Raw genomic sequence first — 20801 nt, 5'->3', positions numbered from 1 at the left:
CGCTCCCGGCGTCATTATGTTTCCTTTTTAAAAATAACTTGTGTTAAGCACACACTGGGTAGCAGTGTAAAACTGAATATCCACAAGCCAGTTTGAATTTAGAATGTTGCTGTGGACAATTGAGAATTAGAAAATGACATAGAATCTGAATATAACATTATTATCTGTATGAAGCAGTGGTTCTCAACGTTGGCCACACATTTGAATCACCCGGGAGATTTAAAGAACACTGATGATTCAGCCCCCACGATTCTGCTTTAATTTGTCCAGAGCCTGGCCTGGACATCAGGATTTTTGGAAGCCCCAGGTGGTTTTGATGTCCAGCCCAGGTAAAGAGCCCCTGGTGAAGTGGCTGCTCCCAGTCCTCCCCCAGTGCTCACAGCCGTCTCCACTCCCCTCCCCGCCTTTCCTCTCTGCGCCTGCTCCTGCCCCCAGCAAGGTCCAGGTTCTCTACGGGGGCACAGACCTGTTCGACTACGAAGTGCGCAGGACCTTCAACAACGACATGCTCCTGGCCTTCGTCAGCAGCAGCTGCATCGCCGCCCTGGTCTACGTCCTCACCTCCTGCTCAGGTAGGTCTCCGCTGATGGTCTGGCTCGGAGACAGCCCCCTTCAGCCCTCCCGGTATGCTCCTGTTGGCCCACAGCCTGCCCTCTCAAGACTGCTGGGGTGCTCTAGAATCCCGCACGGCAGGGGTGGGGACATGGACGGTGCTCAGAAATCATCTTCCAAGCCCAGGCAGGCAAACAGAGGTCCAGAGCCAGATTGGGCCATAGCAGCCTGAGGTCGGGGCCCACCCCCAGGACCTCACACAGTCTGACCTTTGCCATTGGACCTCCTCGCCAAAGCCCTCGTCGGCAGCTTTGCGATGGGAAGCCAGGGTACTGGACTCCCCTTCATGGGTTCTTCTGTAGCCTGTTTTGTGGTCCCAAGTCAGCTGCCCTCCGCCGCCTGCTCCCTTTCCCACCTCCACTGCCCGTGTACACTAGCTGCTTCTTACTGCTGCCTGTATACAGTAGGCATGCTTTATTGCCCAAGTGAACAAAAGCATGGTAATACCTTCAGAAATGGAAAAGACATTCATTCATCGTTGCAACAAATATTTACTGGGCACCAGCTGTGTCAGATACTGTAAGGTGTCAGGGATTTAGACACAGTTCCTACCCCATGGGTGACAGACAGAAAGCGTCTGTGTTCATAAATCCCTGACTTGAGGTAAGGTCTGCGAGGATGAGGTCCCAGGGGCACCCTGACTTACTCACTTGGGCCTCCTGCCCAGTCCCTTCTTTGGGCGTGGGAGGCTGTGCCTGTGCTGGGAGCACACAGGCTGCTGAGGGGCACCCGGTGGGGTGGACGAGGCAGGGACACTAAAGGGGTTTGTGCTCCATGAGGGTCCTGCCCCACCTATCCTTGTGCCTCTGGCCTACCCAGTGTTCCTGTCCTTCTTTGGGATCGCCAGCATCGGTCTCAGCTGCCTGGTGGCGCTCTTCCTGTACCACGTGGTCTTCGGGGTCCAATACTTGGGCATCCTCAACGGGGTGGCCGCCTTCGTGGTGGTGGGCATTGGTGAGTTGCCTCCGTTGCCATGGCAGTGGGCCCCCAGTTGGGAACTTTGCCTCTTCCCCCAAAAGGGGCCTTCTCCCTGGACACAAAGCCTGGCGTCCGTGGGGCTCTGTAAAGCCCCCTCTCCGGCTTAGGCTTTGGGGTTAGAATGTGAGCGGTGGGTGGGTGCCTGGCATGGGGGTGGGAAGAGCAGGAGGGCGTGCTGGTAGGAAGTGTGGGAAGGAGGCTGAGAAGTGGAAGAAGGCGCAGAGTTCTGGCAGGGGTTGGGGCCAACAAGTGTGGCAGGTGGGGCTTGGGCTCTCACGAGTGGAGCTGGGCAGAGGGGTCTTTCCAGACCCAGAGTCCAGGCTGAGAAGCAGGATGTCCTGGGCCCTGACCTCTCAGGAGGCCCCTCAGGGTTGGTCCGGGCCCAGCTCGGGCCTAATCGTGGAGGCAGCAGAGCGGTGCTGATGTTCTCCTGGTCCGACTGCCTCCTGCAGGCGTGGACGACGTCTTCGTGTTCATCAACACCTACCGCCAGGCCACTCACCTGGAAGACCCGCAGCTGCGCATGGTCCACACCATTCAAACAGCTGGGAAGGCCACCTTCTTCACCTCCCTCACCACGGCCGCCGCCTACGCAGCCAACGTCTTCTCCCAGGTGGGGGACCCGCCCCTGCACCCCTGTCCTGTCCTCCCCATCCCTCCCGGTCGTCCCTGGCCCCTGGGCTCTGCGCTTCCCACCCGTGCCCTTTGTGGCCACCCTGCCTTTGCCTGCAGGTACTTGCCATGTCTCTAGGGCCATTTTCGTCACTAATCACCCATTACCGAAACTTAGCATGTAGGAAAATTATAATACTACAAACAGCGTTTATTACTGACGCTCATTAATAGTAATCCAGCCTCCGACCTGAGGGCATTTGACAGCTTCCAGCACGCTTTCACATTTTGTCTTCATTACCCACGAATAAGGACAATTGCCATCCCTGTTTTCCTCATGCAGTGATTTCCTCAAGGTCACACCACTGGTCAAGGCTGAGCCTGACTCAGTCTCCTGGCTCCTGCTCCAGAGCTGCTCCCACCCACCTGTTTCTGCCCCTCGCACTGACTTCTTCCCGCTGGTCCCAGGGGCCTTCCAGCCTCGGAGTGGGGCTCAGAGAAGGCTCTGAGTTTGGCCTGGGTCCTGAGTGCTGGAAGATGATGAGCGGGCCCAAGTCTTTGAGGGACTTTATGACCTGGGCGGAGTAGCCCATCCAGAAACTACTAGATGCTTGGGGATTTTCTGGGTATTCCCGGACAACCACTTCCAGAAAGCAGGCAGAGCTGGGTTCGGTGTCCACTGTGTGACCTTGTGCAGGTTCGTAACCTCTCTGAGCCTCACTTTCCTCATGTGGGTTATTCGGGGACTGGAAAGAGAAGATGATTGTGAAGATGTTTCATGAGGAGTAACAGGCTCGTCTGCTTGTTGGCTACGGTTTCCTTCCAGCTGGCACATTTCTGTGCAGGTCCCTGTGCAGGTCCCCAGGCTCCCTGCTTCCTTCATGTGGCAGCATTCTCCCCCTTCCTCGCTGCCACACGGCCTGCTCTGACAGGCTGTGTCTTCCTTGTCCCCCATCCATTCGGGCAGTGACAGTTACCGAGCACCTCCTACGTGCCAGGCACTGTTCCAGGCAATGGGCTACAGATAGACAGGAACCTCCACTCTCGAGGTGGGGACCCTTCTTTCACTGCTGTGTCCCCTGCAACAGCTCCTGGCTCCTGGTGTCCCTGCAGCCTGGGCCTCCTCATCCTGCCGCTGTCCGGGAGTGGTCTGGGGCCCTGAGCGTCTCCGGCTCCAGGCCTGACCAACCCCACCTCCCTCTCTGCCTCTCCGCCACCAGATCCCGGCCGTGCATGACTTTGGCCTGTTCATGTCCCTCATCGTGTCCTGCTGCTGGCTGGCCGTGCTGTTCACCATGCCCGCAGCCCTGGGCCTCTGGAGCCTGTACCTGGCGCCACTGGAGAGCTCCTGCCAGACCAGGTGAGCTGAGTGGTGTCCTCCCCTTGCTGAACACCCACAGCAGGCCACCGCAGGCCACTTGGCACACCACCCCCTCTCTTCTAAAAGCCCTTGTGGCTCTTTAGTGAGCACCTCCTGTATACCCAGTCCTGTGCTAGGCAGGGGACAAGGGAGGGAGAAGATACCCCTGTCCAGTTACCATTTTTGATTACCTGTGTGGCACCAGGACGTGGGCAAAGCACTTCTGCACAGAATCTTATGACACCACCACCCCCCAGAACCCCTGGGAGCTGGGGCCTCTCATTGTGCCCATTTTACAGATCAGAAAACAAGGACTCAGGGAGGTTGGACAACTTTCTCGGTCACCCATTTAGTAGATAACAAAGCTGGGATTTAAGTGCAAGAACATCTGACTCCAGATCCCAGGCTCTAAGCCGCGGCGTTAGAGGTCCTCAGGTTCTCGTCTTTAGATGTAGTGAGCCGTGTGCAGAGTTGAACGGGTCAGTTCGGAGCTGCGGCTGGAGGTCAAGGGGGAGGGGTCTCTGGTCCTGGTGGTCAGAGAAGGTGGGGTGGTGGGATCGAATCAGGCCTGGGTAGCTGCCTGGCATTAGAAGAACTGGGGGATGACGGAGGGTCTCTGGGCTTGGGGCAGGGCAGGCAAAGGCCTTGGTTGGTGGTTTTCGGGGGTCCACGACAATGTGCACTTGATCATGTGAGCCCAGGAGGGGTCTGGAGGGAGACAAGGGCCTGGCAAGGAGCTCAGGCCTGTGCCTGAGATGGACTCCTCAGCTCTGCTCGCTCACACTCTTCCTTCGAGGCTGCCATGTGTGCACAAGGTCGGGCGCTGCGTGAGAGCACCCCGGCTGGACGCTGCTGTCTGTACCCAGGACATGCACATTTGACTATCTTTATGACAGTTTTGCGGCAGAAACAAAGTGTCCTGGGGAAAGGGCAGCTTTTCTCAATCTCCACAGAGATGCCAAATGACCCTGCCTCGTGTCTTCAGCGGTAGGCGGAAGCCATAGTCCTCCCAGGCAGTCGGACCCGGCTCCGGCCTCAGCCTCTCCGCTTGGCAGAGCGGAAGCTTGAGCAGGTTACTCACCCTCTCTGCGTCTCAGTTTCCTTTTCTCAAAATGGGTGAGCACCGTGTAGGAGCCCTCGAGGCTTAAGTGAGATAATCACATGGGGCACACAGCTCTCTGCCTGGTGCGCAGCACGCATGAGTGTTAGCTGTGTGTGTTCTTGTCCCCAGTCCCTGGCGTGAGCCTCATCTTATCCACGTTTCCTCCAGCCGAGCCTCCACCACGCCAGCCCCAGCCCCAGCCCAACCCTACCCGCCGCCTCCCGGCTCCCCCGGGGATTAGCTGGTGTCAGAGCACCTGGGCCACACGACAGCAAAGGAATGAATCCCTGCTTTGGTCACCTGGGTGCGCTGGCCACTGTGTGTTGTCATCTCTTCTTCCTGGATAATGTCTACTGTCACCATTTTGTCTCCCGAGAGGAAGACTGGCACCTGAGGGCCCCAGGGGGGATGGTACTAGAAAGAAATCAGGTGACTAGCTCCTAGAAGTCTGGGATGCATGTCCCGTGTGTGACGCCAGCAGCAGTGTGATACCTGGGTTCATCTGGTCGCCAGGGCCTTGCCCTGCCCCCTCTGGTTACCCACCACCCTCTGGGCTCACTCTTCTCCCCCACTCTCTCCACAGCTGCCACCAGAAGTGTGGCCGCAAGAGCTCCCTGCACTTCCCTGGGGATGTGTTTGCTGCTTCGGAGCGAGTCGGGGGCAGCCCTGTTCAGGGTCCCATACCCTATCTGGACGATGACATCCCTTTGCTGGATGTCGAGGAGGAGCCAGGTGAGAGCTGGCGTGGGCTGCCCTGATGACCCCGGTGACACCTAGGGGCTGCTCTGGCAGTGGGGGATGTTGACAAGGTGGGCCTGAGGCAGGGGGCTGGACAAGATGGCCTGTGGGCATTAGGCTTCCCTGGGGAGGGTGCAGACCAGGGTGGGCTTTTACTACGGCTTTGACAGGCTGCTGCTCTGCCCTGGCAGTGTCACTGGAGCTGGGAGACGTGTCCCTGGTGTCTGTGTCCCCTGAGGGCCTGCAACCAGCCCCCGACAGGGGTAGCCAAGGCCAGCTCATCACGCAGCTGCAGGAGCTACTGCACCACTGGGCCCTGTGGTCAGCCGTCAAGAGCCGCTGGGTGATCGTGGGTAAGTGGGCTCTCTGCCCCTGCCCCTCTGGCGGTTCCACCCCAGGGAGGGCAAACTCCCCCAAAGAACACGTGGACGCTGGGAGCTCACCCCCTCCCACAGATGCACTAGAGGTGCAATCCCCAACCTTTTTGGCACGAGGGACGGGTTTCATGGAAGACGATTTTTCCATGGCGGAGGCGGAGCTCAGGCAGTGATGCGAGCTAAGTGGAACAGCTGTAAATACAGATGAAGCTTTGCTAGCTCCTGGCCGCTCACCTCCTGCTGTGCACCCCCACTTCCTAAGTTTCATGGAAGACCATTTTTCCACGGATGGGGAGCTGGGGGCGGGAAGTAAGGGGAAGGGAACTCTACTGCCTGGTTCCTAACGGGCTGTGGACCAGTACCAGTCCAGGGGGTTGGGGACCGCAGCACTAGAGGTCAGAGGCCCAGGTCTGTCACTCTCTGGACCGCACCTTCTTCCTGGGTAGAGTGAAGCTAGTCCTACAGTAGCGGCTGCTGACTGGTGCCAGTCATCACTCTGGGCAGCAGAGTGCGTAATGCTTGGACTCTGGAGTCAGAGCCACTTTGAATCCCAATTCTGCCACATACTTGCTGTGTGATTTTGGCTATGTCAGTCTGTTTGATGCTCAGTGCCCCATCCTGTAATCGAGGATAAGAATAGTGTCTGACAAGGCAGGTATAAGGAGTGCAAGAGTGTATATAAAGAGCCTGGCCGGGCGCGGTGGCTCACGCCTGTGATCCTAGCACTCTGGGAGGCCGAGGCGGGAGGATCGCTTGAGCTCAGGAGTTTGAGACCAGCCTGAGCAAGTGCGAGACCTTGTCTCTACTAAAAATAGAAAAATTAGCCGGGCATGGTGGCACGTGCCTGTAGTCCCAATTACTCAGGAGGCTGAGGCAAGAGGATTGCTTGAGCCCAGGATTTTGAGGTTGCTGTGAGCTATGATGACACCACGCACTCTAGCCCGGGCAACCAATCGAGACTCTGTCTCAAAAAAAAAAAAGATCTTAGCTCTGGGCATGGCATGGAGTAAGTGCTCAATAAATGTTTAGTGCCATTATTACCACCCTCTTCCACAGTATTGTAGAGCTGCGTGAAATCGGATGGCTGTTTCAGCTCTTACGGACTATGAAGTGCTCTTGTCTGGGAGTGTTGGCTTATAGCTTACAGTCAGACCCCTGGGACACCACACTTAACAACCAACCCCTATCCCTGGGAGGACCTGTCCCCAGCAAGCTTCACCTGCTGGCTGGCGTGCTGGGCCTGTGCCCACTCCCTTGGGACACCCCCCCATAGTGACAGCAGCTCTCCCCAGGGTCTGGGAGGCCTGGCTATGAGTTTGCCACCTGGGCCCCGCCCTGCCTAGTGCAGCGTCCTTCCCTCGCAGCGCTGTTTGTCTCCACCCTCGTCCTGTCCCTGGTGTTCGCCAGCCGGCTCCGCCCCGCCAGCCGGGCCCCACTGCTCTTCCGGCCCGATACCAACATCCAGGTGCTGCTGGACCTCAAGTACAACCTGAGTGCTGAGGGCATCTCCTGCATCACCTGTTCAGGTGAGGGTTCCCAGCTGGGGCGTCCTCTTCCCTGTTTGGTGTCCACGTCTCAAAGACTGTTGGCCTGAGAAAGACAAGATCCGGGCTCCCCACCACTGGTGATCTCAGGCACACCACACTCGACTCTGAGCCTCAGTGCTCGCACGGTTCATCAAACAAATGCTTGCTGGCTGCCTGCTGGGTGCTGGCCCTGGGCAGGTGCAGCGGGTGGGAGAGATAGGCTTCCGGAGCTCAAGGAGTCCACATGCCAGTGCTGGGGACAGGTCATTGTAACAGCAGATCCGAGCTTTGGGGGAGGAAGGACAGGGTGCCTTAGGGGCACAGTACCATGGAAGGCTTCCTGGAGGAGGTAGTGTCTAAGCTGAGACCCAAAGGACTGGAAGCAGTTCGCCAGGCCAGGGGAACTGGTGGGGGGAGGAGGGGGGTCCTAGCAGAGGGGGCGCCAGAGATGGGAGAGACCAGGGCAAGTTCTAGAGAGGTGGTTGCAGGAGCTCAGGCTGGCCAGGTGGGCTGGGCCAAGCCAGCGGGGCTCAAGTGAGGAGCCTGGATTCTATTCCACGTGACACTGGAAACTAGTGGGGGGGTTAGGCCGAAGGGCGGTGATCGAGTGCCCCAGGTGCCATGTAGATTGGGGGCTGGGGAAAGGCAAATGAGGGCAGCGTGCTGAGGGTGGCGTTGGTGTCAGAGATGAGCAGAGAGGGGAGATAAAGGTGTCTCCTTGCCTTGGAGGTGGTCCAGGCCCTCATTTTACAGAGGGGGAGCCTGCTGTCTGGGTTGGAAGTGAGTGGCCAAGCCAAGGTCATCGGCTCTGCCAGGGCAGTGAGAAAGCCAAGGGGAAGATGCTTGGGGGAGAGCCTCCCGCTCACAGGAGCGGAGCCGCCGGCTGCTGTAATTGCCTTCATTTAATTAGGGCGGTGTTCAGATTAACCTGGCCTTCCCCGTGGTAATGGCAGCCAAGTGCATGATAATCGACTGCAGCTCAGAGAGATGCCTGAAGAGCCCCTCGTAAATGGGAGCCAGCCCTGGCCACATCCCCAGCTCCTCTCCCCGCTGCCTGGGCGTAGGATCACACCCCGTTATCACTGCTGTTGGCCCTGCCCTCCCAGGGCCTGGCTGCCATTCCACAGACAGCCAAACCCAGGATGGTCCCAGAGTTCCTGGACAGCACCTCGAGGGGAGCTGGGACTCCAGTCACTCTCGTCTTTGTGAACTGCCCCTTGGAGGGGCCCTTCGTGGTACAGCAAGAGCACCTGGGCTTTAGAAAGGACAGGTGAGGCCACTGGGGGCTGCTCCCCTCGCTGCCTCGCTGCCTCGTGCGGGTCTCTTAGCCTCCCTGCGGTGGACCTCTGCTTTCTCCTCCGCCAAGCGTAATTCGTAATAATGGCCTCCCAGGATTGCTGGGAGGATTAAAACTTTTAAAGTGTAAAGTTTTAATTTAAAAAAATTTTTTGAACTTTTTTTTAAAAACACTAAGAAAACTAACACACAATGCTTGAGGCAAAGCAGAAATATCATCCCCATCTCTGCCAGTCGCTAATGTTTCCTTTCCAGTCGCTCCTGTCAGTGGAGCATTTAGCACGAGCCAGACAGGTTGCTAAGTGCAGGGGACCCAACGTCCCTTCTCATTCCTCAGCCCCCTCTGTGGGAAGCACAGCATCCCCCACTTGCCGGAGGACAGCGACACCCAGGGAGGGCGAGCAGCGAACGCACCAGGCCTCTCTCTGGGCAGGGCTGCACCCACCTTTCCTTTGGCCTAGGAGTTACAAGTTCAGTATTGGATGGTTTTTTAAGTTCTCTCTAGTTTCTGACCTCTGACACCTACCCACTCCAGTCCCCGGGCCCCAGTTCCTGGGACTGTCACGGATCCCAGCCTCTGCCCTCTGCCTGCTGCCCACCAGGCCCCAGTGGGGAGGCCCTGCTGTCCCTGATGGGGGGCGGGGGGCAGGTCTGTTCCAGGAGAAGCCCCACAGCCTGCAGAACAACATCCGGACGTCCCTGGAGAAGAAGAAGCGAGGCTCAGGGGTGTCCTGGGCCAGCCGGCCTGAGGCCACCCCACAGGGTAAGCGCAGGGAGTGGGGTTTCAGAAAATCCTCCTGGGTACTAGAGTGTGGGGACCCTGTACAGGGAGCAGATAAAGTTCGTTCCTGATCCTCCTGCAAGAACGAGGGCCTGTGCTGCTGGGTCACTGTGGGCGGGGCTGGATACAGGGTGAACCTGGGGCCCTCACCCCCATCCCAGCAGCTCTCCTGGGCCAGGACAGTGGGCTCCCCCTGCCACCCCCCTCGCTGTGCACCAAAGCCACCCTGAGGGTCTGGGGCAGGGGAGGGGGTGCCCTGGGCCCTGGACACTGGTTTATCCCTGCTGGGGTCTCCATCCGAGGTAAGTTACTGGGACAAGTGTACTGTGGGAGTGAACCTTGTCACCCCATGGCATTGTCACCACCTCTGTCCTCACCGTGGTCATTCCGAGCACCAGCCCCACCGTTCACACTGTGGCCCCCATCGATGGCATCACTGTCCTAGTCCACCACTGGCACATACTCCTCCATAGCTGTCATCCCACTGTCCATGCCACACCCCATCCTGGTGACCACCTCTCCCACTGTCATTGCTGTGGGCCTGGTCCAGTAGAGAGGGACAAAGACAGCATTTGGAGACAAGCCCAAGGTCAGGGCTCAGCTCCTCTGTCAACAGAGCCAAGGGTGGGCTGCTCCAGGCTCAGGAGAATCCGGTGGAGTTGACTGTCCACCCCCTTCCATCCCTCGCTTGTCCCTAGACTCCCTGGGCACTGTGTTCATCTCCAGAGTGAAGAGTAAAGGCCACCCAGCTGTCTACAGGCTCTCCCTCAATGCCAGCCTGCCTGCTCCTTGGCAGACCGTGTCCCCTGGGGATGGAGAGGTGCCCTCTTTCCAGGTGAGCCTGGGCTGTCCTGAAGTGCACTGCCCCACTGGGGGAGGGGCCCTCAATGCCACACTGGTGGGCGCTGGCCGCATAGGGAGAGAGAAGCGGGGTTCTTGCGGATGGGGCTCCTGCCAGCAGATAAGGCCCCCACCCCACCCCCAGATCAGCCAGGTCTATGGCAAGGACCTTCCAAGTGGTAACAGCGTGGGCTTCCGAGTCAGCCAGGCCTGGGTTTGAGTCCTGACTCTATCGTTTATAACCTGTGTGTCCTTGGGCAGGTAACTTAATCTCTCTGAGCCTCAGTTTTCTCATTTATGAAATGGGGGCATAAAAAATACCAGCCGGCATCGGCAGAGGCACATGAGGTGGGGCCTGTGCAGTTCGGAACATCTGGGGGGTCGCAAGTGCTCAGTAAACGGGAGCCATTAGCTAGTCTTGTTCCTGGCAGCTGTGCCAGTGCCCCAGAGAGAGTCTCCAAGGGCCAACCCAGACTTGCGCTTTTCCCCTCACAGGGGTCATCTGTGTTTCTTTGACATGTTACACCCTCCAGGGTGACAATGACGTATGTCAGGTCATTTGCTCAGGTTTATATTTCCATTGGAAGGATGAGGTCTCTGAGGCATATCCTGACTCTGAGCCTTTGCATTTGCTGTTCCCACTGCTTCGAAAGCTTCCGTGCAGCTTACTGTGCGGCTGACTCCTTAGTGCTCATTCGGGTGTCCGCACAAACGTCAGCCCCCGGAGAGCCCTGTCCCAGCCACCCTTCTCGCTGCGCCCTCTTCCTCGCTGCCGGTTATGCTCTGCCTTGTCATCCCAAGACAAGGGGGCCCTCGTAACTGCCAGCTCCATGGGGCCGGGACCTTGCCTGTCCTGCTGGCTGCTCTACCCTCAGAGCCTGGCGCAGGGCCCCGCACACAGTGGCTGCCCAGTGAGCAGTTGTTGGAGGAAGAAGTGAGGCTCAGAGAGGGAGGAAGGATTTGCTCAAGTTCCGAACTCAAACCCAGGCCTCCTGAGCCCAGGGCTCTGTCCCCCACTTTGAGGGCCGGGACCGGGTGAAATATGCTGAGGATGGAGGGGACGGAGCCTGAGGCCGGGCCCAGGCCGAGGCAGCCCCCCCGAGTCACGTGTCTTGTCTCTGTCAACCCACTGCTTAGGTGTATAGAGCGCCTTTTGGTAACTTCACCAGGAAGCTGACCGCTTGTATGTCTACAGTAGGGCTGCTCCAGGCGGCGAGCCCCTCCCGCAAGTGGATGGTGACGACCTTGGCCTGTGACGCCAAACGGGGCTGGAAGTTTGACTTCAGCTTCTACGTGGCGTCCAAGGAGCAGCAGCACACCCGGTAACAGAGCCTCGCGGCTAAGCCAGGCCGGCCCGTTCCTTCCTTCTCTCTCTCGTCTGTCCTTTCACGTGAGAGACGTTAGCAGGCACCTGTAAGAAACTCCTGTCCGTTTCCACGCACCTGTTCAGATGTTCCTTTGCCCGGGGATGGGAGAGGGGGCATTGGCAAAGACAACAGGCCTGCGACCTGCTCCTCCAGCCCTGTCACCGCTCCCCCTCTGAGGGCTCTGCAGGGGTCACAGTGGCCGCCTTGCTGTTCCTCCAGCTCAGTAGGCACCTTTGCACTGGCCGGTCCCTCTGCCTGGAATGCTCTTCCCCAGCCCGTCACGTGGGTGGCTTCTCAACATTCAGGTCTCTACCCAAATGTCATCTCCTGGGAGAAGCTCCCTCCCCCATCTAAAGGCACCATGCCCAGCCTTTCCCTGCACGTTACCCGCTGCTCTCCTCCTGGTGCCATTGTCACCTGACATTGTGCTGACCTGGTGTATTACGTGTCTTCCCTCGGGAGCACATCCCATACCCACCCTGTGGTGGCACCTAGACTGCCTTGTTCGGTGCTGTGCCCCCGCACCCCATAGAGTGTCTGGGCACATGGCAGGTGCTCGATAAGTACCTACTGAATGAATGAACAGATGGATGGATGAGCGCGCACTGCACTTCCTCTCCAAGGCACTGTCCACATTGTAAATATATAACTAATTCAGAAAATATTTATTTAATCCCCCCCAACCATACAGGGCATGAGGAGAGGGCCGTGTCTGTGTATTTGTCTCCGTGGGCCAGTCCCTGCCAGCGCCCGGCGTGGACTAGGTCCCTGCTGCGAGCCGAATGAGAGCTGCGCTCTGTGCGCGCGGGGTCTCCGCGCCGGCCGGCGCGTCTTTTCCCTGGTTTCATTCCCTGTGTTCTGAGATGGCACCACGTCCCTTTGTCCGTGGAGGCTGTATTAGCCAAGGGTCTCCTCTCTCATCTGTTCACTGGTTTAACAAACCATGAGCACCAACTATGCGGCACTGTGCTAGGGCCAAGGACACTGGTGACAAAGACAGATATGACTCCTGCCCTCGGGCCGTCTAGCAGGAGACAGATAGCTAACAAGTAAACAGCAGTGTCGTTGCAAATGATGCTGTGTGCTCCGAGGGAAAGAGCCCCGCTGCCGGGCTGGTGGAGAACAGCAGAGCCGGCCTGCACAGTGACATGGGACTGTGGTCTCTGACAGGGACTGGCTTCAGGGCCTCGAGCACCCGCACAGGGCCAAGCCCCGCTTGGGGCAGAGGGTGCAGCTTAGAGGCAGGGGGACAAGCAGGACAGCCCTCGCTGGGTCCTTTCCAGCCTGGCACCCTGAGTCAGGGGTGAGGGTCCCTCTGCCTGCCCATTCCTGCGCCCAGGGTGGGGCGTCTTCTGCACATGCACATCAGCAACCTGCTTGGATGAGCCTAAAACATTCTAGAAAGAACTTTGAGCTGCATTAGGTCCGGCGCTTAGCAAACTGACCGTGGAACCCTTTCTCCAGACAACCTCAAGACTCGCTCGCCGTTCAGATTGAGGCAGGGCTGGGGCTTCTGAGCGGGGCTACCGAGGCTGGCCCTGGCCCTCTGAACACTCACACTCCCTGGGGGACAGCCTGAGAGCTGCTCGTCTCCTCTGCCCCTCGTGCCACCTGTGGGGAGACAGAGGCCCGGGGAGGGGAGGGCCAGGCTCCTACATTCAGCCTCAGCAGGGGTGGGCCTAGAACAGGCCTCCAAACCCCCAGCCTGGGCACTTCCCCCAGCCCCCAACCTAAGGCCAACTCCCTGGTGGGGGTGGGGGTCAGGAGGGAGAGCCTGAGTCCAGTGCCTGCCCAGCCCCCGCCACAGTCGCGCTGGCCTTGCCTCCCCCACCCCTCCTGGCTCTTCCGGCCTCAGCCCTGCCTTCCTTGCCTCTGCAGGAAGCTGTACTTTGCTCAGTCCCACAAGCCCCCCTTCCACGGGCGCGTGTGCATAGCGCCTCCCGGCTGCCTGCTCAGCTCCAGCCCCGACGGGCCGACCAAAGGCTTCTTCTATGTGCCCAGTGAGAAAGGTACGCGGGCACGTGGTGGGGCCCCGGAGCCGGGCCCTGCTTCCCTTACAGCTCTGACTCCCGCCCTGCAGCGTCCCAGGCCCGCCTCTCGGCCACCTTCGGCTTCAACCCCTGTGTGAACACGGGCTGCGGGAAGCCGGCCGTGCGGCCCCTGGTGGACACCGGGGCCATGGTCTTCGTGGTCTTCGGCATCATTGGCATCAACCGCACTCGGCAGGTGGACAACCACGTGATCGGCGACTCGGTACGCGGGTTCCCACGACAGGCTTACAAATAAGTGCCGGCCCACGGGGCCCCCAGCCCAGCTCCTCACACCCCTACTTGGGCCCCTGGTGGTTCGTCCCGCCCTAATAGGACCCCACAGGCTCCTGGGGGCACTTTTCTCTTGAGGACTGGGCAGGGTTGGCCTCTGAGAGTCACCCAGGAATCTGGGTACGTCTTTCGGCCCAAGCTGGCGGCCCATCTCCATGAGGGAAGTCAGGCGAGTGAACCTCCCTGCCCCCTCCCTGCGCCCTGGGCAATGGCAGCCGGTGCTGCCAGCCTGGCGTGGCGCCCTCCGCTCTGAGGCTCCCTCCTCTTCCACACCCTGCACGGGGCTCTGCGGCTTTTGAAGGCAGAGAGGGAGCCATCCTGCAGTGGGTGCAGTGGGTGGTGAGGATCGTGGCAGGACGGACGGGTGGGCCCTGCCTTTAGAAGTCAGTCCGGCGGGTTGCCAGGAATGACAGATGTGAAGTAAGTTGGGAGCAAGGTGCGGGTGGAGGAGGTCTGTCTGTTGTGTCCCGGGTGGGGTTCTGCATGTGTTCAGAGCAGGGGGCCGGGAGGCCAGTGTGGGGACAGGTAGGACATGGCTGTCTGGGAGGGAGGTGGGAAGCAAGAAGTCCAGGTGAGAGTGTGCTGGGTGAGGGGAAAGGTGAGGCTAGGGCGCAGGGCAGAGTGGCATCAGGGGGGACAGTGGGCGACCAGGCAGGGGGTTGCAATGTAAGGGTAACTGGGGTGGCAGGGAGGTTCTTACCTTGGGCGGGGAGAGGCGGGATGGAAGACTGAGCCCCTGTCTCACCGAGTGGCCCGGGCCGGCCTGTGTCTCCTTGGGAAAGGGCAGCGTCATCTACGACAGCAGCTTCGACCTCTTCAAGGAAATTGGGCACCTGTGCCGCCTCTGCAAGGCCATCGCGGGCAACTCGGAGCTGGTGAAGCCGGGCGGGGCGCAGTGCCTGCCCTCAGGTGCGGGGTGGGAGCCGGCTCCTCTGAGCAGGGACAGACTGGGGAGACCATGGAGGCCACAGTTCAGGGGTGCACAGCCCGAAGGACACATGCCTGGCCTGTGGGTGTCTTCGCAGACGTGCGTCTGTGCTTGAGTGTGTCCACGCCGGGGGGGGGGGGGGGGGGTGCATGTGCCGGCAGTTAAGCGTGTTCCAGATGAGAGCAGGCTGTGTGTGAACAGGGGCTGGCGCGGAGGTGTGCATGGGGGCGCTGGGGCACACCTGCAGGAGTAGCTTTTCCAAAACTGGCCCACGGGTAACCTGGATGAGGCCGTGCCAGGGCTGTCCCTAAGAGGGCCCCAAATGTCATTTCCACCCCAGTGACAAACCTGTGGTGTGGGTTTCCCAGTGACATTGCCAGTGGTTTCAAACACTGTTTAAACCTTGGAGGTAGGTGAGTGCCTGGGCTCTTCCAGGTCCCCACCCGCCCACTCACGCCCCTTTCTCGCTTCTCCCCACAGGCTACAGCATCTCCTCCTTCCTGCAGATGTTGCACCCCGAGTGTAAGGAGCTGCCTGAGCCCAACCTGCTCCCAGGGCAGCTGTCCCACGGGGCGGTGGGTGTGAAGGAGGGCCGCGTGCAGTGGATCTCCATGGCCTTCGAGTCGGTGAGCCCCGGGCGGCTGCGTTAGGCACCTTGCCAAGGGCTTGCCTTGCAGTGTCACCTCTGATCCCTGGCCCTTGTCCCAGATCAGGGGACTGAGACTTAGAGAGGTGGAATGACTTGCCCCAGGTCACACAGTTAGTGGGCGTCAGCAGCAGTGCTAAACCAGGCCGTCTGACTGCAGAGCTCTGCCCTTTCTGCCCCTCAGACAGTGGCGAGCTCCCCTCCACCCTCCCTGTCTGCTCCCTCCCTCCCTCCCCACCAACCCGCAGTCCACATCATTTTGCAGCCTCAGGCTGTAGGGGCTGGTGGGCATCCAGAATGTTCCCCTCTGCCACTGCGGGAGGCCGGAGCTGGGGCCACAGACCCTGGTGACGGGCCTCCCTCAGGGTGGCCAGGAGACAGGCCATCCCACACACTTCCCTGCTGCCTGCGTCACCCCTGGATACTCCCTGGGCTCGGCCCGAGGAGGCACATGTGCACACGCATACATGCACATACTCGCACCACACACACGCCTCTGACCTGGGCACGCACGAGGCCTCAAGGCTCCGGCACTTGGCTCTCTGAGGCTTGGTACGTCTATCCCTGCTGCCTCCATGCAGAGACCACTCCTCGCTCTGATCCTGGTGTGCTCTGTGTCCTTGAACAAACCGCTCGTCCCCTCTGACCTCAAGTTCCTCACCTAAGAATAGCATTGAAGATCCCGCCCTCCTCGGGCAGGTGTGGAGATGGCACACGCAGACCCGGGGCTAAGAGCAGCAGTGACCAGGTTACAGGTGGGCGGTGACTCTTCCCCTGCCCAGCCCTGTCTTCCTTCCTGCCATCTGTGTCACTCGCTGCGCAAGCAGCGAAACCACTGGCACCAGCCGGGAGGGCCCAGAGCCCTCAGCGAGCCCCCAGGCTGATGCAGACACGAGGTCAAGCCCCGGATAGGTTTGTAAAAGATTTTCCTTAAGTGGTAAATATATGTAACAGAAAACTTAGCATCTTAACCATTTTGAAGCGTACAATTCGGTGGCATTAAGTACATTCACAGTGTTGTGCAGCCACCACCACCGTCCATCTCCAGAACGTCTTCATTTTCCCAAACTGAAACTCTGTCTCCGTTAAACACTACCTCTCCTCCCGCCAGCCCCCGGCACCCGCCATTCTACTTTCTCTGTGAATCTGGCACCTCTAGGGACGTCCTGTGAGTGGAACCATACGGTATTTGCCCTTTTGTGACTGGCTCATGGTACTTAGCATGACGTCACAGTTCATCTGTGTTGTGGCACATCCAGAACGTTCTTCCTCTTGCAAGCCGAAGCCCCAGTTTCAGAGAGGAGCGCAGTCCCTGTTCAGGCTCGTCCACAGGGTGCCCACTTCCAAGCTGACCCACTGACACGCAGACACACGCGCACACGGACGCTCTGTACACTGGCGTGTGCTCGGTGAGAGCAGAGCTGGGCCAGTGAGATAACATAAGACGGTTCCAGAGCTGAGTGAGTGCCCGTTTCTCTCATTGATCATTCATGTCCTGTGAACATCCTCAAGGCTGGACGCTGAACCACACAGGCTGCTGCTGCCCTCGCGGACTCAGAGTCCCAGCAGGGTCGGGCAGGCTGCCAGGCAGTGATGGGCTGTGACGGGGAAGCACCGAGGGCTTGGGGCACCAAGGAGGGCTTCCTGGAGGGGGAACCCCAGCAAGCTTTGAAGGATGCATATGGGCTGGCTGTGCTGCAGTGGGCGCGACATGAGAGTGTGGGGGGTTCTGGGAGATGAACGTAGTTCTGGTGGAAAGGGACAGGGACTTTGGCTGCATCTGAACCTGCTGCTGTAACGATCACGTGATGCCTCCAGAGCCTGCTGGGAACTTGTTTTCGATTGGGTCATCGTTCGCACCCCCACCACACACAGCACACTCCACTGGTGGCCACAGAGCGGACTAGCCACGCCCCGGGAAGGGTGAGCAGACCACGGTCCCCGCCTGCCTCACCAGCTCATGTCCCCGCAGACCACGTACAAGGGCAAGTCCTCCTTCCAGACCTACTCGGACTACCTGCGCTGGGAGCGCTTCCTCCAGCAGCAGCTGCAGACCTTCCCCGAGGGCTCGGCGCTGCGCAGAGGCTTCCAGACCTGCGAGCACTGGAAGCAGATCTTCATGGAGATCGTAGGCACGCGCAGCCCTGCCCCGACCCGGGCCCCCAGGGGCTGAGGCACAGGGGACCTGGGGCAGGGAGGGCGTTCATGGCCTTTCTGAGTCACACTCTTGTCATCTTCTCAGTCCTGGCCAAGAACCCTGGAAGCCAGGATGACATGGTGGCCAGGATGCTGATCAGAGACCCCAGTTTGGGTCTCCTCCTGCTCACGGGCACCTGGCCACATTCTCTGATCTTGACTTTGGTCCCTAAAAGGTAGCCGTCACGACCATGACAGCAGCTGTCAGTGACGGGCCCTTTCTAGGCTCCAGGCCTCACGCTGAGGGCCTGCCCTGTGTCAGCTCTTAAATGCTGAACAGGCCTGGGGTAGGTCCTGGGGTCACCCCACTTTACAGATGAAGACATGGGGGCCCAGAGGGTCAGGGGCCCACACAGAGTGCTGGCTGTGACTGCCCACCGTGCAGCCCCGCTGAGCCCCTCTCGCCTTGCAGGGGTGCAGAGCGCCCTGCACGGGCTGGCGCTGTCCCTGCTCATCTGCGTGGCCGCGGTGGCCGTGTTCACCACCCACATCCTGCTCCTGCTGCCCGTGCTCCTAAGCATCTTGGGTACGTGAGTGAGGGGTTGACGGGCGCCAGGCCGGTAGGGGCAGGAGCAGGCAGGGGTCTCCCTGGTGGCCCCAAGCTAGCAAATTTCACTGAACCCTTGACTGTCAAATCTCCTCAGTGAAGGCTTCCTGGCCACCCCCACCCCAGGCAAAAAGAACGTCTGCCCAGAGCCATCTGTGACAGTGGCTCATGGGACTGTCTCCCCCACAGTCTGTGCTCCCCAGGCAGCGCTGGTGTCCCTAGGAGGCAGCTTTCAGCTCAGTGACATGTTGCTGCACCTGCCCCCTCCCTGGGGCCCCGACACTCTCTAAACCTGGCTCTCCCCCTCCCTCCTGTCACTCGGGGTGGGGTTGGACTCGACCTCCCCACTCTACAGGGGCCCTCCAGGGCTGTGCTGTGGTGAAGGGGGCGTCCAAGCCGCCTTCGCCACCAACTGTCTTGCAGGCATCGTCTGCCTCGTGGTGACCATCATGTACTGGAGCGGCTGGGAGATGGGCGCCGTGGAAGCCATCTCCTTGTCCATCCTCGTGGGCTCCTCCGTGGATTACTGTGTCCACCTGGTCGAGGGCTACCTGCTGGCCGGAGAGAACCTGCCTCCCCACCAGGCTGAGGTGAGCACCTGCCTGCCTTGCCCCCCGCCCCCCAGCAGATCCTCCACCTCAGCACAGCTGGGGGACCCCCAGGACAGCTGGACACCCCCAGTACTAGACCCCCCAGCAGGCTGTGTTCTGGGAACTGGGTTCCCAAGGCTGATCCGCAAGCCCCAGGGACTCAGATTCTAGCTAGGTAGGTCCTCGCCCCCCAGCCTCAGTCTCCCCACGTGAGCAGTGAGGGGACTGGGCCAGAAGAGGATGTCCAAGGCCCTTCGTGCTTCACCTTTCCCGGGGTCCAGCCGTGACCCTCCAGCCCCCCTGTGGCTTGGTGAGGACATGTCCATGACCTCGCTGGCTGGCAAAGCGCTTTCCTTTGTTTAGAATTGTGTCTGCGTGAAAACTTTCACAAGTATGTGGAAGTCAAGTCAGTTATACCTGTAACTGCCTTTGGTGGAAAGAAAGCAATTCCCACCAGGGCCGCCGTTTAGGAAGACCTACCGTGTCCCGTCACCATAGCAACATGCGCCATGTGCTACGGGGGGGCGCCACATGCTCCCCGGCCCCGAGGGTCCCCAGCGCTGGCTCTCTACCCAGGATGCGAGAGCACAGCGCCAGTGGCGCACCCTGGAGGCCGTGCGACATGTGGGCGTGGCCATCGTGTCCAGCGCACTCACCACGGTCATCGCCACGGTGCCACTGTTCTTCTGCATCATCGCCCCATTCGCCAAGTTCGGCAAGATCGTGGCGCTCAACACGGGAGTGTCCATCGTCTACACGCTCACCGTCAGCACCGCACTGCTCGGCACCATGGGGCCCGGCTCCTTCACGCGGACCAGGACTTCCTTCCTCAAGGCCCTGGGCGCCGTGCTGCTGGCGGGGGCCCTGGGGCTGGGCGCCTGCCTCGTGCTGCTCTGGAGCGGCTATAAGATCCCGCTGCCCACTGGGGCCGCCCTATAGCTGGGCCTGGCCCTTGACTCATGCACCTTTGGCCCAGGGTGGGGGACAGGACGCCCCTCTTTACCGCAGGGATGCTGTTCTCCAGCTCGGCTCCAACTAGCCATGTTCCCAGGCCTGGGCCCAAGGCACCCTGCGGTCCACTCCCACGCTGTGGGGACCGCACTGCCTTCCCCCCACCACGGAGCCGGAGCTGGGAGGTGGAGCCACAGCCCTGTGTGTCCCCCTGAAGAGACCTCCCCTCTTCCTGTGCTGGTCACCACGAAGGCCAGGTGGCTTTTGTGGGGGGGTCTCCCTGCCACACTGCCTCAGTGCTCACAACCTTCTTGTGTGGGTGTCACAGGCCCCCATTCTACAGATGTGAAGATTGAGGCACCAAGAGGCAAAGTGCCCTATAGCGGGGTTGGTGGCAGAGCCAGCGCTGTCTCCCGAGCCTCATGCACTTGGGGGCCTTGCCGGAAGAGCACAGTGGATTCTGGGCAGGGCCTCACCCCCTGCCCCTCCTTCTCTCCCTTCAGCTTGACAGAGGCCAGTGCTGAGTGGCCCAGTGGCCCTCCCCAGGCCTTTCACTCCTGGCAGAGAGGACAGAGGGACTGGGCTTGGGCTTCTGCATGTCCTACCCCGGCGCCAGCCTCCAGGAGCCCCTCTGAGGCCTTCCCTGGGGGCTGTGGGGCCCAGCAGAGCTCTCCTCACAGATCCAAGCCCCCATCTCCCCCACCCAACTCTGAGAGAGACGGTTTCGGGGGTGGCCCCTATGGGGAGGAGCTGTTCGTGCCTGTAGCCTGCTTGTGGCAGAGGGTTCCTTTTAAAGAGAAATGAAACCACAGACCACTGCTGCTAACACGTGAATTTGAAACACTGCTGGCCCTGTTGTATTCCTAAAGTTGAAGCAATTACTTACAAGCTGCCCAGCTGGAACTCAGCACAAAGGGTGGGGCTGGCTTTGGAAGGAGATGGGCGTGGGCGAGAGGGTGCCTGACCTTCCTGGGAACGAGGTCACAGGTGTTCTGGGAGCCCGGAGTGAGGCCGGGGGCCTCCCCTGGGAGGC

The 20801-nt window shown here is 60.0% G+C and overlaps 1 protein-coding gene across 1 annotated transcript in view; it reads left to right on the top strand.

The window, feature by feature from the left end:
• Positions 1–20569, top strand: part of PTCHD2 (patched domain containing 2) — a 52522-nt gene extending 31953 nt beyond the window's left edge. Inside the window, exons 4-21 of the mRNA XM_012662540.1 lie at positions 436–572; positions 1432–1566; positions 2043–2203; positions 3423–3562; positions 5248–5396; positions 5594–5755; positions 7144–7305; positions 9251–9364; positions 10081–10217; positions 11360–11544; positions 13468–13598; positions 13670–13842; positions 14693–14819; positions 15319–15464; positions 17457–17616; positions 18093–18206; positions 18651–18817; positions 19394–20569. Of these exons, the coding sequence (XP_012517994.1) occupies positions 436–572; positions 1432–1566; positions 2043–2203; positions 3423–3562; positions 5248–5396; positions 5594–5755; positions 7144–7305; positions 9251–9364; positions 10081–10217; positions 11360–11544; positions 13468–13598; positions 13670–13842; positions 14693–14819; positions 15319–15464; positions 17457–17616; positions 18093–18206; positions 18651–18817; positions 19394–19756 (2863 nt within the window). The 3' untranslated portion in view covers positions 19757–20569. The remainder of the gene's footprint in view (positions 1–435; positions 573–1431; positions 1567–2042; positions 2204–3422; positions 3563–5247; positions 5397–5593; positions 5756–7143; positions 7306–9250; positions 9365–10080; positions 10218–11359; positions 11545–13467; positions 13599–13669; positions 13843–14692; positions 14820–15318; positions 15465–17456; positions 17617–18092; positions 18207–18650; positions 18818–19393) is intronic.
• Positions 20570–20801: the final 232 nt, after the last annotated feature.

This window comes from Propithecus coquereli, unplaced genomic scaffold (assembly GCF_000956105.1).
Source record: "Propithecus coquereli isolate 6110/MARCELLA unplaced genomic scaffold, Pcoq_1.0 Scaffold77, whole genome shotgun sequence".
Taxonomy (NCBI): domain Eukaryota; kingdom Metazoa; phylum Chordata; class Mammalia; order Primates; family Indriidae; genus Propithecus; species Propithecus coquereli.
The sequence above is the reverse complement of the archived record's forward strand: the minus strand, read 5'-3'. Positions and strand labels throughout refer to the sequence as shown.